Genomic DNA, 17,552 nt, shown 5'->3' with positions numbered 1-17,552 from the left:
GAAAGAATGGAGAGAGAAAATTTAAAAAATTTAAAAAACACCTCATTTTCAACAAATCACAATGTTGACGATTAAGCGGGGCACAACCATACAGATTTTTAACATTTGAGATACTTCACACATGAGGCGCGAGTCTTTTCTCCCATATTAAAGGTCGGGTGTACTTGCAAGAGGATAATCGCTCCCCAAAAAATTTCAGAGACATCCAATAATCAGGCCTTTGGCAGACGGAAGGGAAAATACTCAAATTTGGCATGACTGTCAGCAAGTGTGTACACCACTTTAGCTGTAAGGGGAGAAAGAGTGACAAATATCTAACCTCACCTCACATCACTGTGTGTTAGAAAGTCCAGTCCTTTTGTGACATCAAAACAAGACAAATGAATTCCTATTATTGCTCAAACACAGCTATGTATGCATAAGGCATTTTGACCTGAACTTTAAACCCAAAGCACTGGTCTTAACTAACTTAAGCAATATCGCTACCCCCTTCAATTTGAAAGGTTCCTGACAACGTGGAACCAGGCGAGGTTTATGAGGTGGCTATCTTCCAATTTGGTGCTTTTCGAGATAAACAGCTGTAAAATTAGCGAGATAAGATGAAGTCAGTTCTATCTTGAGAGGCTGTTTCAAGGACTTGACCCTCATGGAGTACACATACGTCTGTACATAATCCCGGACCTATACCGGATCCTCCTGCTTCTTCTCTTAGCAGGTCAATAAGAGCTTTACCCCGCTCCCTGCCCCACCATCTGGGCGCTGGGCACACTCTCCAGTTTAATAATACCGCTAGTAGACAACACAGCAGGGCTGAGCAGCAGTGTTGACATAAAACTCATCAATTCCTGCCACATCTAATTGTACAGAAAACAGGAACCGACCTGGAGCTGCATGGAGTCCTGCTCAGGCTTATGGTCATCAGGGTTGTTGTTTTTGTTGTCGTTGTCCCCAGCAAGCTGACCTGGGTCAGACAAGCTGTGCTCTGAACAATAGGCATGATGATTGGGGTACCTGAAACACACAAAATTATATCATGAGTACTCAAATAATTAGCAAGACCATTTAAGCCATTGCAGTAACAAGGCGCATGTGTGTCATCAGCTAAGTTCTTAAGTGAGACATAGGTCATTTTTTTCCACAATAAAACAGTTCGCTGGTGTCTTAACTGCATGCTTTGAGCAACGTAAGCCAAGGACCAAGCTTTGGTTGAAATCACTCACTTTTGGAAGGGGCGGATCCATCTCTTGCAAATGCTCTGAAAGGTTTTCGTTAGCTAGGGCATGTGATGAAGCGATGGCTAATCAGTGTTGTCAACTTGGATACTTTTCTGACCCCCCTCTTTTTTTTGAAAGCAACAAATCTAGCAAGGTTTTCTAGTGTTATTGGAGCGCTTTGCCCCTCTGCGTCCAGAGTGCCAATGAATGCCACATGCTAGAAGCCACCACTGGCTAATTTAGACACTTGAGACCAGTGATTCTCAACCAGTGTGCCGGGGCACATTAGTGTACAGTGAGCGCTGTTGCAAATAACAACATTTTACGTAAATACTAAAACAAATATTTATTTACAAGAAATTGCCCATAGGTGTGACTTTGAGTGTGAATGGTTGTTTGTTTGTTTGTATGTGCTCTGCGATTGGCTGGCAACCAGTTCAGCGTGTACCCCGCCTCCTGCCCGATGATAGCTGGGATAAGCTCCAGCACGCCCGCGACCCTAGTGAGGAGAAGTGGCCCAGAAAATGGATGTATGGATATTGTATTAGATGGCAAGAAGTACATACAGTAATTAATGTATCATTTTTGTTTGTTGGTGTGCCATGAGATTTTTTCCAATTGTAAAATATGTGCCTTGGCTCCATGAAAGTTGGAAATCACTGCTCTCGAGACGCACTTATGTGTATACAAACAATTCACTTCCCATAATAGTTCCCCTTTAAAAAGTTACATCCAGAGCTACAATTTAAGATTGATTTCTGACCCAAATTGAATTGGAACACAACGCCTACTCATAAAATCTAGGTTGGACAAACAGAAAGTAAATATGTTCCACCCTTGTCAGGCAAACAAACTTGAATGCACTTTTTCGCATTCAGAGTGAGTGACTGATGAAAAGAAGCATACACGAGTTCGTGTTGAGACGGGTAAGACCAAGAAGTAAGTGGCAAAGGACAGCAGGAGCATTTGACGGATATGTTTGTTTCATTATTACAGCCCAGTTTCATTATTACATTATTACAGCATCCAAGAAGGATGCTGTAATAACAACTATGAAATGAAATGAACTATGAAATGAAAATAAAAGTCACCACGTATGAGATGATGCTGGAGTATTACTGCTTGGAGAGTCGCAAAAAGACAAAGACCACCACCAATGAACTGACTTTCTTGTGAGGCGAGTTTGCTGGCGTTAGACATGTCAGCGTATAGTTTGTTTTCTTTTTAGGAAAGTGCAACACCAATAGTCAGTCTTCTTTTAAGGGAAGTGAAACATCAGTAGTTTGTCATCTTTTTAGGGAAGTGGAAAACAACAGCAATAGTTTGTCTTTTTAGGAAAATGCATCCTAGTTTGGCTGTTTACAAAAGGTGCGACATAAATATGCAGTCCCCCCAATCTGAAATGATTGCTATTCACAGTGTGACTCCATTTCAGATGAGTTAACAAGTTCGCCGTGCTGCCAAAAGCATGTCGCTATTCATGATGTCTGCTAGCCAGAGACTGTGCCACCCTATTTGTTTATAGGGTAGATGTGTGGCTAAAGCGCAGGAGCGCTACATTTCCTGTCTTACCCGTGTACCAAGTATCTGTCTGGGAACTTGATACATCTATAATTCAGTCATCCGTTTATCCTGTTCAGGGTCATGGGGAGCTGGAGTCTATGCCAGCTGACTTTGAGCAAAAACTACACCCTGGACTTGTCGTCAGTCAATCACAGGACACAGAGGCAGGCTATCATTCACACTTAGGGTTAGCGGAACACATGCGGCGCTCGTTATCAACCTGCCAACCTACTTGCCAAGGACGTGACTAGCAGTGGGTGCACAGATCCCCGACTCACTCATTTATTCACATTTGAATTGTTATTGAACGAGAAAACAACTTTGAATACATGTTATGGAAAATTTTAAATATTTCGATACAAATAGTTGGGTCTCTGGAGGGCCTGCCTGCCCATCAAGTGCGAAATTACACAACCAGGGCAATCCACAAAGCCATTGAAGAACACACAGTATAACGAATAAATCGCAACCATGAGATAATATAGGCTGGGGGCGAAGTTTAGGTCCTCTGCTTTAAAGGATCTTGTGCTGGATGAATGTTTCCTATGCCCGTTCTGTCCCTGGCCAACCACTCCAAGAATTACAGATGCACGGGCAGTGGCTTCTTCACCCCTACAGTATTGCATTTAGCTTATGTAAGAGCTGGTTGGGTATAGAGTAGAAATGTTTACAAAAAGAGGAAAAAAAAAAAAAAAAAAACAACCATAAGATGCAACATTGTGATAATACTGATAACTTTGATTTATATAAAAAAAATTAAAAAAAAACTACCTTACATAAACATACAGTTACCCAAAGAACCCCATTTTACACTCAACTCATTGACACATACATTTATCCTAAGATGGGCCATTCATCTCTCTGATAAGGATCGCATGTTTCAACACTTGCGTGTTGTAGCAAACACATCCCAGAGTAATCATCCATCTATCCATATTCAACACTGCTTATCCTGGTTAGGGTTTCGGAGCCTATCCCAGCTGGCTTCACAGCTTCAGGCGTACTACACCCTGAACTGCTCGCCATTCAGTCGCAGGTCACATATAGACATGGACAACCATTAGCAGTCACATTCACACCGTCAATGAGTGGGAACTGAACCTACGCTACCCGCACCAAAGTCAGGCGAGTGTACCACTACACCATCAGTGACTTCCAGAGTAAACAATCCTTCCCAAACGTTCGCCATGAAAGCGCTCTTGGCTACTGTAAAATGACTAAATAAAAAGATGCGCCTCGTCATTCATAAAACACACATTTACAAAGAGATTAAGATAAGCGGTGAGCCAGCTTTCCCAGCTTATACGCCAGGCCCAGACGAAAGCGGCAAAGGTACCGTGTCTGCCCTCATTCGGCATCCTAAGGAAGGAAAATACAGGATTACGACATTCCTTGTGAATAAAAAGAAAACAGATTGGGAGGGAGTGGGGGGGGGGGGGGGGTTCCTTTTGGTGGGCGTAGCATGACCTACTTTTGGGCACCAATGGTTATGCAACAGCAGGAGGAGGAAATCACATTCCATAAATGGCAAGGAAGCATATAGGCACCATTGGTTATTAGTGCTTAAGTGCACAATTGTTTGCCACATACAAACATGCAAGGGAGAGCCTTTGGCAATACTAACAAGTCAGCAACTGCAAACACACTCCTCCTCATTACTCACTCTTTTTACGACCCTAAATTCAGACTAGCATTTTTTTTTTTTTTTTTTTTTTTTTTTTTTTAAATCTGCATTTGTGAGTAAACCTGAGAGAAACTCCAGCAGACTTTCACCAAACTTGAAATAAATGTTACCTTTGATCAAGGTGAAGAGTTCATTCCATAAGTACAATAAGATACTACAAGATTTGACAAATTATGTTACATTTGCATTGAAGGCAGCACGGTGGGTGAGGAGTTACCAAGTGTGCCTCAAAGTTCTGAGGTTTGGGGTTTGTATCTCGGCTCCTTGTGTGTGTTTTCTTTGAGTACTGTGGCTTCCTTCCACATTCCAAAAACATGCATGCTCGTGAAATTGAAGAGGTAGCTGTACATGTTTGTGCGAGAGTTTGAATGGTTGTTTTTCTATGTATGCCCTGTGATTGGCTGGCTACCAGTCCAGGTTGTACTCTGCCTCTCATCCAAAGTCACCTGGGATAGCCCATTAGCTTTGATTACTGCGGGCCTGTGAAGCCCTTTGAGAATCTTTTGTGATTAAGGGCTATACAAATAAACTTGATTTGGCATGTCTGTCATAACAGGATGCACGAAAGTCTCAAGGACCTGTACCCAAAAAAATGCATGTAATTTAAAATGGTGTCAAAGTTTGATGGTCATCTTGGATGAAAAAAAGTTTCTTTACGAACTGAACTGAATCGGCTGGACATACTATGACAGGAGATGCACAAAAATTCCAATGACCTATCCTGAAATTGGACAGGAAGCCATTTTGGATGGCCAAATGAGCTCCAATCATTAGCTAAGAAGGTATCCTAGACAGATTAACAGCACTAAATGGGCTAGCTATGTTGCCTAAGCCATCTAATGTGGGCCGCGCGTTGTGTCAAAGTTAGATTATTCAGGAATCGCTAGGAAAATAAGGTGTGTTCCTTCATTCAGTTCATTGCTGCTTGCAGCTTTAATTCCTGTTGCGACCAAATTAGCGGATAAGCCCATTAAAACGTCAGTACTGAACTGTAGGAGCTGACTGGTGACAAGGCAGAAAAAAAAACAACAGGCTGAAGATGGTTACATCTGCTAGGTCAAATAGTACGGACAGCTGCATGGCATGCCATTGGGCCCTTGATCCTTTCTTGGCCTGGACGTTAGAGTGGTGATTACAAGTGTTCCGAGGTGTCGAGCATGGTTGCACACGTGAGTGTGTCTGCCTTCATAAAGCCTTGGGCCCCTGCCCTCGCTCTGTGAGAAATGATTTATGACTAACATGCATTCCGTGCAGTCCGATAATGCTGACTCAGGGCAAGCGTTGCCCGTGGGCCTCACAGGGAAAGGAGCTCAGCTGAGTCAAAAGATGACGCTGCTGTAGCTCAGACTGGAATGCGAGCAGATCTGCCCAGTGGATTGGGAGCCACTTCCGCCCCTTTCCCCTCTTGTCCTCCCTCTCTCCTGGCCTTCATCTCGGATCAGTTGCTCATTAAACTGCTTCGCTGTAGCAAACCGGCTGCCTGTGATGCGCACTAAATGCTACGTCTCACATGGTCTTAAACCTGTAGCAACATGAACATTTTCAAAACGCTGGTCACTTTTGAGCTTCACTGAAGCATTTAACAGGGCAACACGGTGGACTTATGGTTAGCTCAGAGGCATAGAAGTGGACATTGGAACAGTTGGACATGCATTCAAAAGTTTACAGAAGGTAAAATTAAATTCACCTGTAAGTGGTTATGGCGCAGTTTCGGTTCATGCTGACATTTCCTACGATAAGGCCAGCAAATTATAAATATATATTTAGTTTTCTTCTAGGTTTCTAAATGGGTCAATTTGAACTGCATCTTAACAGGAGGGTAAAAACGGCCAAAACTGTTCCCATGTTCCTAAGAAGCATACGGTTAGATTTCACTAAAACAATTCAGAGAAGGAGTTAAAAATCCACTACACACTTTGGCAGAAGTGTATTGTGGGTGAAGGTAGTGCGCCAATAATTGCTGGAGCAGAAGTAGGCCAGTCAGTTCTACTGGGGGAGATGATGGAATGTAGGTAAAGTTTGCATGCATACTCAAATTCTTCCTCAACACTGAAACACGGACGCCGGTGAAAACAGCATTTTGCAGTAAAGCCATCTGATCCCTCCATAATCCCCTCCACTGGTGTATCCTCGGGGCAGTTGGGACACAGAGGTCGATCTAGGAAACAGACTGGTGACAAATTGCAGAAAACACACCGTGATTGAAACCTTCCAAGGTGCCGTGGGGCATGGGTGGGGTCTGAAGGCAAAAGGAAATAGTGGGACACAATATTCCCTATTATCCGAAGTCCAAATGAGGTACCATCAACTCATCCAGACTAGTGAAGTTTTTCAAAATGAACATTTCAAAAGAGTTGCCAAAACTGATCCATACCATAGCACTTTGTCACTGGTGACACAGTACCTACCGGTTGGAACTACGAGACACATGGCTGTCCTTTGATTGGTCAATAGAAAACAGCCACCCGCCCTATACAACAAAAGGAACAAAATTGGAAGAACAGCAGCGGCACATTTTCTCAAACAAAGCTCAAAGATCACCCTTGATACACCCTACACCACAGAATAATCGTTCAGGGAAATCCGATAATCCTTTGTTTACTTCGTTCGGAAGGGAGGGAGAAAAAATTCTCAAAGTGGACTTGATTGTTAGGAGTGTACCCCGCTTTAAATATTGAACAGGTTTAACAGCTACAATTGTCAGCCCTGACCGTTTCCCAAGCAGATGTGGGGAGGGGGGGGATCTTAACACAGATCAGAGGACATCTGATAATTGGGCCTTTGCTGATTTTGATACAAAGTAAAAAAATATATATATATTCGATCCGATCATCAGTACAGTACTTGTGTGCCCGGCTTTGCACACAGGACAACCTTTGTCCATAAGCAATGTAAAAATTGCCTTCATAGGGCTGCACAATTAATCTCATTTTAATCATGATTGTGTTTTTGGCTGCCACGATTACATGAGCCTGGTCATCTGCAAAAAAAAATATATATATATGTCACAGTAAGACACTATTAACAATCACTGTAGCAGCTGCCTTGATTTCAACTTTTCGAATGGCCTGACCACAATGAAAAAAAAAAAAAAAAGCTGTGAGTAAATCGAGAAGGAAATAACATTTCACATCTACTATATTTTCCCCTAACATGAGGAATAATTGTGATTAAAATATATCAAAATCATGATTATTATTTTGGCCATAATTGGGCAGCACTACGTTCATAAATAACTACACAGTTCATCTAAAAATGAACCACAGGAATGGCTACACAAACCTTGATAGTTTATCAATCAGAATTACAACAAGCTCTTCAGTGGCTTTTTAAACTTATCAAAAATGACTTATCAAGTCACAGGTATAAAGCCCAGCACCATTCCAGATTTTATACGACGCACTAGCTAAACATGTTGGGCCTCCAGATTGGCAAGCATCTTTATATAAGACCACGCCAGCAAAAAAAAATAAAAAATTAAATAAATAATGCACACTGCAGTCTTTCTCCGTGTGTGTAAACAGGAATGCACAAACACCTCTGTGTGCCAACATACAGTAGCAACACTGCTAGATCACTGGGGATTATTTACACAGCCTCTATTGAACATGTCAAAATTGTCAAACCTTGGGGAAATCGAGGAAGCGGTCATGAGATTTAATGCAATGTGATAGGAAGAGCCACTTCACTTTGTTTTAGTGGGCTGGCATCGGAGGAGAAGGGAGAGGGGTACCCATTGCGCTTATAGCTTTGACTGTACAAACAGTGGTCTCCTAATTTTAGCATGGAGATGCTATGTTTCTATTAAAATGTGGGTATTTCTGCAAATAATTTCATAGTTACTCATCTATTAAGGTTTTTCTGCAGGGGGTAATAATACTAAACATTGTCATCTACAAGTGAAAATGTAGTTGGAAACAAAATGAATTGTAGACAAATGCAGCAAAACGGCAAGATCGGAGGCAGAAATCATATGGATGCACACAACATTGTGGAAAATGTGAGATCTCTAAAACGGGGCAGGGAACGTGTCAAGACTTCACACTTTAAATTCATCTTAGAGACTGTTTTGATGGCTTGGTGTTTTTTGTGTGTAAAATAAATAAAATATAGAAGTTCGTTTCACCCAAGCCACTACTAGAGGAGATGAGACTGCTGATTAAGCCTTCAGCTCCTCTAACATCGTGCCGTACTTTTCAGTATTTTATTTTTTATATTTCGTGTCAACGGGTGACATTCACACGCTGGCCCACCCAAAAATTATGTAGTGGAAATTATTCATTTTACCTAGCAGTCAGTGGAGCACAGCCCCTTGTCTCCTGTTTGTAAAAAGCCATCTAAACAAGTTTTGCATTTTTTTAGGAGAAAATAAATTTGTCGATAATTACTGTGTAAACAAAAACAATAATTGCCGCAAACAAAATGTCACGTCTTTCCCAGGATGTCTGTCGTTCTTTTGTAAAATGAATATGTTCAGTCAAGATTTAAAAAAAAAAAAAAAAAAAAAAAAAAAAGGGAAGGGGGGGGAACAAAAAAAAAAGCCTTTCCGAGGACCCCCAAGAGGACTCCTAGCGGCCCAACAACATGCCTGATGCAAAATGCATACACCAAGCACAGCAATAAGATAAAAATGACTCACTGCCTTTCTGAGAGTCTGACATCTTCATCACAAACGCAGACAGGCTTCCATCATAACTGAAATACTGCAGCCATCTGCCACGTACAACATCCACACACCTTCGCGAGGACCTTTAGCTGCCCAAAAAAAAAGTGCCTAAAATACACAGGAGGTTCAGCACCATCCGAACAATGCATGTACAAATCGCAGCAATATCAGGAATTTACAACAATTCTACTCGTCTACTTGAGGGAGGCTTTTATCTTCAGCGGATCACTCATCTGTCAACGAACTGCAGCACGCCATCTTTTACAGTACAGACGGTCAACTATTAACTACAGTAATCTGATTAACATCAATCTTGTGATCGTGATCTGGTAATTGTACTCGACACTAATTGTATTAGAGACATTGGTTTTTATTGGGAGTTTCAAGTATTTATTGAGTAAAACAGTACCATGTGGAACTTTGTAAGCATGACTGCTGGGCTACAAGCCTTCCTGTAAAAAAAACAAAAAAAAAACAACAACAAAAAAAAGCCACGCGATCTTGGGAACACAATGTTCCCCACATGCAGCACTATGGACAGGGCCTCTGTGATAATGACCCTCAGCTGGGGGTGTGGAAAGACGTTCAAACCCTCGCTGCAAAGACGAAAAAGGAGACGGGAGTCGGTGCTCGCAGAGAAAGGTAAATAGTGAAGAGTCAAGAGTGAGCGAGGGGGAAGGGAAGCAGAGCGTGTTCTGGAAAGTGGAGCAAGCACCGACTTCAGAACCATTTTCAAAAGAGACCTATTGAAATCTTGTCACAATTTAATAGTTTCAAGGCATCTTAACCAATTTTGACAATATCCTAAGGATCAAGAATTACAGCACACTGTTCACCACATTTTTTTAGCCTCAGAGAACTCATTCTGTTTTGAAGAAGCTGTCCTGTCTCGTTCAAACAAGCAACCTCTCTATTGCAGGGTCGATGCCGAGTACTGCTTTCCTTGCTACAAAGATTGGAGGTGGTGCTAGGGGATTTGCAAGGTGGCCAGAGGCTACTACTTGCTGAAAAAGCGATTGCCCATTAAGACAGTTCAGTAAAGGAACGGATTGCATTTTCACTTGTGATAAAAGTGCTGGAACTGAGAGAGCGGGTGGTGGTGGGCATGGTGAGCATAGTGGCGCTAGAATGAGGTCTTACCAATGAAAGCATGTGGTGGCCCGTGCAGCGGACACATTGCCAAAAACAAATCCATGGGTGGGGGTGGGGGGTTCTTTGGATTAGCACTCAGGCCATAGGAACTGAAGACCCACTGTAAACCCTGTGCCTACGTCGACAACCAAATATTAGTGCAGAGCAGGATTATGTAAATTGTGCTAGTGCAGAATTATGTAAATTAGCCCCACTGTAGCACCACAGTCTGGAAAAATTCCGAATGGCTTGATTACAGACCCATTTGAGGAAATTGGCAGGCTACCAATGAGTCACTTGGTTGTTTAATTTCACACTTGGACAGGCAGACACTCCAGGGACCCAACTATTTGTAGACAAACGATTAGTCAATTTTATACAGCCCCCTTTAAAATGAAGCGTCTCCTGCCGCTTCAGCACAAAGAAACTCTCCCCTCTTCTTCCCACAAAATAAATAAGAGGGCTAGCGCTGTGACGCAAAAGCAACCTCCACCTCAATCCACGAGATCTCTTTCTCCGTAAACACTCCCTGCATCTTTTATAGTGACAAATATTTACGCAAGTTACGAGATCTTGAAAGTATGATGCTGCTGTCATTAAGTTGCTTGGCAAGCTTGTTTGTTCACCGACAACTGGCAATTAAACTATATTAAGCAAGTTGTTGGTGCCCGGATGGGGAGGTCTGACAATGTTTCACAAACTTGATTTAAAAAGTCAGCTATGTGAAGCACCAGAAGCAAAACCGAAAAGTTTATTTTCCTATCGGCAGTCTACAGTGCTCAGCTGCCCCAGGGGCCAGTGGGCAGGAACAATCGAGTGCCAGTCCAGTTCAGCCTCCACGCACACAGAACTGGATCTGGCCAGCTCGCGAGGAAAAGAAAACAGGAGAAATGTGAGGGCAAAAATGATAAGATGCATGTTGCAGCTAGTCAACTACAGTGTAACTCCTGAAATTAAATGCATTTCTCTAGTTGTGGGGTGAAAACGTTACCCGATTCAAACAAAGAAATAATACTCAGAGGATGTTTTTTTGTTTTTTTCCCCCAGATAAAAGAATACCTAAAAACAACTTCTTTTTGGATTAAATCAACCACGTTGTTGTATGCATTTAGTAGGAAATCGTACTGTTGTTGACCACACCGCTAGGGTTGGTGGCACATGGACTGTACCAAAAATATAGCGCAACACTCTCAAAAAATGCCAACTTGACAGTGATTGTGGCAGTAAAATTTGTCCAGTCCTTTTAAAGGCTTAGTTATACCCATTTCAAGAAGAAAATACAAACCCAATTCCAATAAAGTTGGGATGTTGTGTTAAACATAAATAACAACAGAATACAATGATTTGCAAATCATCTTCAACTGATATTTAATTGAATACACTACAATGACAAGATATTTAATGTTCAAACTGATAAACTAGATTGTTTTTAGCAAATAATCATTAATTTAGAATTTTATGGCTGCAACACGTTCCAAAAAAGCTGGGCCAGGGTCATGTTTACCACTGTGTTACATCATCTTTTCTTTTAACAACATTCAATAAACGTTTGGGAACTGAGGACACTAATTGTTGAAGCTTTGTAGGTGGAATTCTTTCCCATTCTTGCTTGACAACAGTCCGGGGTCGTATTTTGCGCTTCATAATTTGCCACACATTTCCAATGGGAGACAGGTCTGGACAGCAGGCAGGCCAGTCTAGTACCCGCACTCTTTTGCTACAAAACCACGCTGTTGTAACACGTGCAGAATGTGGTTTGGCATTGTCTTGCTGAAATAAGCAGGGGCGTCCATGAAAAAGACGTTGCTTGGATGGCAGCATATGTTGCTCCAAAACCTGTATGTTTTTTCTGAAGTGTTCCTGAGCCCATGTGGTGATAAAACTGTTCGACTATTTTCTCCCGCACTTGTTCACAAAGAGATGAACCTCGCCCCATCTTTGCTTGTGAATGACCCGAGCAATTCAGGGAAGCTCCTTTTATACCCAATCATGGCACCCACCTGTTCACCTGTGGAATGTTCCAATCAGGTGTTTGATGAGCATTCCTCAACTTTCTCAGTCTTTTTTGCCACCTGTCCCAGCTTTTTTTGGAACGTGTTGCAGCCATAAAATTCTAAGTTAATGATTATCTGCAAAAAAACAAAGTTGATCAGTTTGAACATTAAATATCTTGTCTTTGTAGTGTATTCAATTAAATATAGGTCGAACATGAGTTGCAAATCCTTGTATTCTGTTTTTATTGATATGTTTAACACAACGTCCCAACTTCATTGGAATTAGAATAAGCTTTTGTACAAAAAGCTTCTCTCTTTCTTTCTGAGAGGCAATTTGAGTTATGTATGCTTCACATACGTAAGGTCAGCAAGTTAGGGTTAGAGTTGGTTGAGTTATGTATACAGTACATATCAAAAATGATTTTGAATCAAACTATTGATCACATTTGCAGTTATATGCAGTGAAATGCTTTGGGACCTGGACAGTTTTATGATTTTTACAAACATTTACAAAATTCTGGGAGGCCAAGTCAAGTTTGCTATGTGCGCTTCACATAATTACGACATTTCACAAACACTGCATGAAAAGATGCTGAATATTACACCACATATGGTTGGTCTCCCATTTTGTCAGCGAGCTCATCCCTCGCTTTTACAGACACCACCCATAGAACATGCACCGAAAGCCCCTTATTTTATATTAACGTACTTCTCCAAGAGCCATCACCAGTGTAACGTGAACCAACTGGCAAAGGACTGAAACACGAGTACTTTATGGATAAGCATGCACCAACAGGAAAACTAAATGGATGTTTCCCGTGAGCTAGTATGTTTTTGTTTTTTTTTCCCCCTCAACTAATAGTCAAAGAGCATCTTATTCAAGGCAGGCTTTGTTACTGTTGTTTCCCCCACTCCTTGCCACGCACAGGAGGAACATATAAGGCTCGGGGGGTGAGACATTTCTTCTTCTCTTTCACCACGAGTCACTTTCAGTGTGTAATTAAAAAGCTGTCGCTCAGGCTTCTTGGATGCACCAGAAAAGGTTCAGTTTGTACGGTGTTGACAGAGTTGTTGTTTTCTCCATCGCTCTGCAGGAAAAATTACGGCAATATAAAAATTATTCGGCCTGGACTGGGAGACAACTCACCCCCTGAACATGCAGCAAGGCTAACAGACGTCTTGACTCGTCATGCTGCCGTGGTTTACAAGGCATCTACAGTGAAGCAGGCGTAATATATAATCTCCCACTAGTCAATTTGCTGCAGCGATATCGATGAGTGATAAGAGTGTCGCATAAAACTACTGTACCCTAACTAATTGTGACGGAATGTGATGATGTGGTAAACAGCCTTGGTAGCAGGTAAGTCTAAACGGCAGATGTCAAATACGGTGGTACCTTGATTTACGATCTTACGTCATTCTGTGACTACGCTTGTAACTCGAATCACTTGAATCTCAAATATTCGTGATGAAATACCCATTTTGGGGTAAACCACCACGATAACACTAACCGGCTGGATTTGTTTCCATCTGGTTAGCATCTTCACATGTCTTCCATTGATGGTGCGACCACAGCCGTGAGCATGCATACTAATCAAAACAATTCTAACAAGCTAGCAATGCAGGGCCAGTGTACATTCTTGCAAGGACACACCATATTAGTAATGCAGAATAACAGTGACGACGTCATGCTCCATCCTCTGGGATGTGTAAGAGTCGGCACGGAGGAGTGAGGGGCCGATAACACTGATGTTTTCCAGCAATCATGGTCTTTATGTGACGCCGCATGCTCATTAGCTGGCGTGTGCGAAGTTGGGGAAAAAAATGAAAACAGACATGCAAGGTAAAGAACTGGTGGCTGGTAAAAGATTTCGGCCTAAATCTATAAGTGTGGCGTTCATTTGAAATTTAGCGGAGAGTGTTGAGCCTCCACCTACAAACTGGTTGTAAGGAGTCGGAGAATGTCATCACCAGTGTGATGTCTCAAAGCAAGATCGTCCTTTTGTGTCTGAGGTTTTCCACAAAAAACATCCCGACAGCTCATATCCCGGATTTAAAAGAGGGTTTTGCGCTTTGTTAGTGGAAGGCGAACTAATATATTACCGAAGTACGTAAAATGAAATCAATCACTCTGATCATTTGTGGGAAGCCAGCAACCACATAAAACTCATCTTTTGTTTTATTTAACTCGAGAGCGTAACAATTGTATGTACAGGTATGTGACCATCCTTCTTAACAATGAGTTTAAAACTTGGGACTACTGTACTCCTCAGAAATCATGGAAATGCAGAGTTGAAAGGAGTTTTGTCTCTTTGTGACCGACTCAACGTAAGCCCTTTGATCATTCAGAAGCGCCCAAATTGTATTGCTGAATAGACAACGTGTCGAAATATTTTGTTGGCATAATGTTTCGCGAGAGGACACGTTCTCCCCTGCTGCCGCTCATCTTGTACGCGCCTCCTCGTCATGGTTTCGCTCAGCTGTGCTGTTTGTGCCTGCCTTTCAAATAGACTATAGAAACCTGACTCAAAGGCATAAATTTAAAAAAAAATAAACAAAACTAAGAATGTACGACAGTACAGTGGACCCACTCATGTTTGCAGTTCGGCACCCAAGGATTCACCGATTTGTGGATTTTCTTTGTTTTATAATTATCCAATAATTTTTGGGGGTTACATTTTTGTTGATTTTTTTTCCTTCCTTCCTTAATCCAGTCCCACTTTCCTTCCTTGAACGAGGTCATTGCAAAAGTGGACATGAAAAGTTCAAATGTCAAAGTTTTAAATTGTGGGGGGAAAATAATGCATAGTCTCTCCTTTAAACAAAGTGGAGAAAGTGTACTGTGGTAACAATATACAAAAAAATGAGCCACTGTCTTCTGCTGCAATAAGGAAGCAACTCTTTGAAAACAAATTGAAAAGGTAAGCGCAAACACGACAATTTCAAGAAATGGAATAACGGGTTGGATCTGTTGTACAACACCTTCAGGGATTGCCAGTAATTTATATCACTAAAAAAAGAATAGAAAATGAAACCAATCTATTAAAAAATAATAATAAAAATTCAGTCAAAAAATCTAAAAAAACATGAGACCATGGTCCTCAGTCGGAAAAGGGTGGCATGCCCTCTCCAGGTCGGGAATGAGATCCTGCCCCAAGTGGAGGAGTTCAAGTATCTTGGGGTCTTGTTCACGAGTGAGGGAAGAATGGACCGGGAGATCGACAGGCGGATCGGTGCAGCGTCTGCAGTGATGCGGACTTTGTATCGGTCCGTTGTGGTAAAGAAGGAGCTAAGCCGAAAGGCGAAGCTCTCAATTTACCGGTCGATCTTCGTTCCTACCCTCACCTATGGTCACGAGCTGTGGGTCGTGACCGAAAGAACGAGATCCCGGATACAAGCGGCCGAAATGAGTTTCCTCCGCAGGGTGTCCGGGCTCTCCCTTAGAGATAGGGTGAGAAGCTCGGTCATCCGGGAGGATCTCAGAGTAGAGCCGCTGCTCCTCCGCATTGAGAGGAGCCAGATGAGGTGGCTGGGGCATCTGATTCGGATGCCTCCCGGACGCCTCCCTGGTGAGGTGTTCCGGGCACGTCCCACCAGGAGGAGACCCCGGGGACGATCCAGGACACGCTGGAGAGACTACGTCCTTCGGCTGGCCTGGGAACGCCTCTGGATCCCCCTAGAAGAGCTGGATGAAGTGGCTGGGGAGAGGGAAGTCTGGGCGTCCCTGCTAAAGCTACTGCCCCCGCGACCCGACCCGGATAAGCGGTAGAAAATGGATGAATGGATGGATGAATTCAGTCAAATTCTACACCACTTTTTCCTCATTCAGTTTACAGGTGAGCGGCAGCCTATCCCAGCTTTGCTGAGGTCGCTGCTGAGGTTTGCACTATTGTCACTATACTAGTTATCGCACTATTAGTCATTTCAAACTGCTACTAGATTGCTTGAGGACCGTGAATCACTTGTACAATTGTCACCGTACCAGATTATCTCACTATTAGTCTGTTCAAACTGCTCAAAATTGCTTGAGAACGCTGCATCATTTGTACAGCTTTCATTGTATCAGCATTACCAAGTTACTGGCAACCCTTCATTGCCAAGTGACTCTCCGGAGTGTGTTCTTATCTCCAAAAAGTATGTTTTGTCGTACTCGAGCGGCTACAACTACCAGAGACAAATTATTTGTGCATTTGTGACACACTTAGTAAATAAAGATGATTCTGATTCTAATTGTTATTCTGGTAGCGAGCCGGCCGGTCATTTAGACAATGACATTCACACCTATAGACAAATGTATAGATTTCAATTAATCTAATATGAATATTAGACTTTACACCGATTTTATCACGCTGATCGGTATTGGCCGATATTTTACGCTGATGGGCTGATCGGCGTTAACGTCAAAGACATTTACTCCGCGTCGCCATTGTGCACAGTATATATTTTAATCCAAAAGCTAGTTTACCTTTAGCCTTGTCGCACGTCTTTCGACGTAGTATTGGAAAGATCTGACGGCCAATAAAGTTATTAAACAAACAACAAAAAAAAAGACTTTTTTTTTTTTCAACCTTTGTGGAGCCAAGGAACATATTGTACAATTGAAAAATCTCACGGCACACCAAAAACGTCACAAAAAGTGAATACATTAATTACTGTATGTACTTCCTGCAATCTAATAGAAGTTTATCATTTGTTCTGTCTGTCACTATGCCTCACTGGCATAAATGGATGACCAAAGTTACGTTATTATTGTAAATATATATTTTTTGAGCAATTAAGTACACAGGTATATACAGTAAATGAACAGGTCATTTAAATAGACAATTAAGATAAGCAGCATGAACATGAACGAAAAGGACTGGGGACCTCGCCTTCCACATCATCCATATTAAATGTTCTTTTCCCCCAATAGGGTTTTCTTAAAATCGGCCATCACCATGCGCTTTACATCAGTCATGAACTAGCTTGGTTCCTATCGAATGAGGGACAATACTATACTGAATATCTATTAAATTAGCATAAGAACCATGAACATGTACGGAAATTACCTTATCACCTCATCTATATTTAATGTCCATATCTTTCCTCACATAATTGGCCATCACTCGCAAAAGTTCAGATAACATGAGCTGGCTTGGCTACTGTCAAACGACAGCTGCCAAGCTAATCTACCAACCAAAATGCCACACTAAACAGCCAATTCAATGGAGGAAATGATTTACGTAGAACTGTCCATTACGGCCACCGTACATAGCACATGAGCTAGCTGGGCTGCTGTCAACCAATGGGTTCCGAGCTAC

General features: G+C 42.1%; 1 protein-coding gene across 5 annotated transcripts in view; it reads right to left on the bottom strand.

The window, feature by feature from the left end:
• suco (SUN domain containing ossification factor) overlaps window positions 1-17,552 on the bottom strand; it is a 43,317-nt gene that overhangs the window by 25,130 nt on the left and 635 nt on the right. For all 5 annotated transcript variants that reach the window (XM_061683609.1, XM_061683610.1, XM_061683613.1 and 2 more), the window contains exon 2: window positions 882-1,011. In XM_061683609.1, coding sequence (XP_061539593.1) covers window positions 882-1,011 — 130 coding nt within the window. The remainder of the gene's footprint in view (window positions 1-881; window positions 1,012-17,552) is intronic.

Source organism: Phycodurus eques, chromosome 8 (assembly GCF_024500275.1).
Source record: "Phycodurus eques isolate BA_2022a chromosome 8, UOR_Pequ_1.1, whole genome shotgun sequence".
NCBI classification, from domain to species: Eukaryota; Metazoa; Chordata; class Actinopteri; order Syngnathiformes; family Syngnathidae; genus Phycodurus; species Phycodurus eques.
This window is presented reverse-complemented; position numbering and strand designations above follow the sequence as displayed.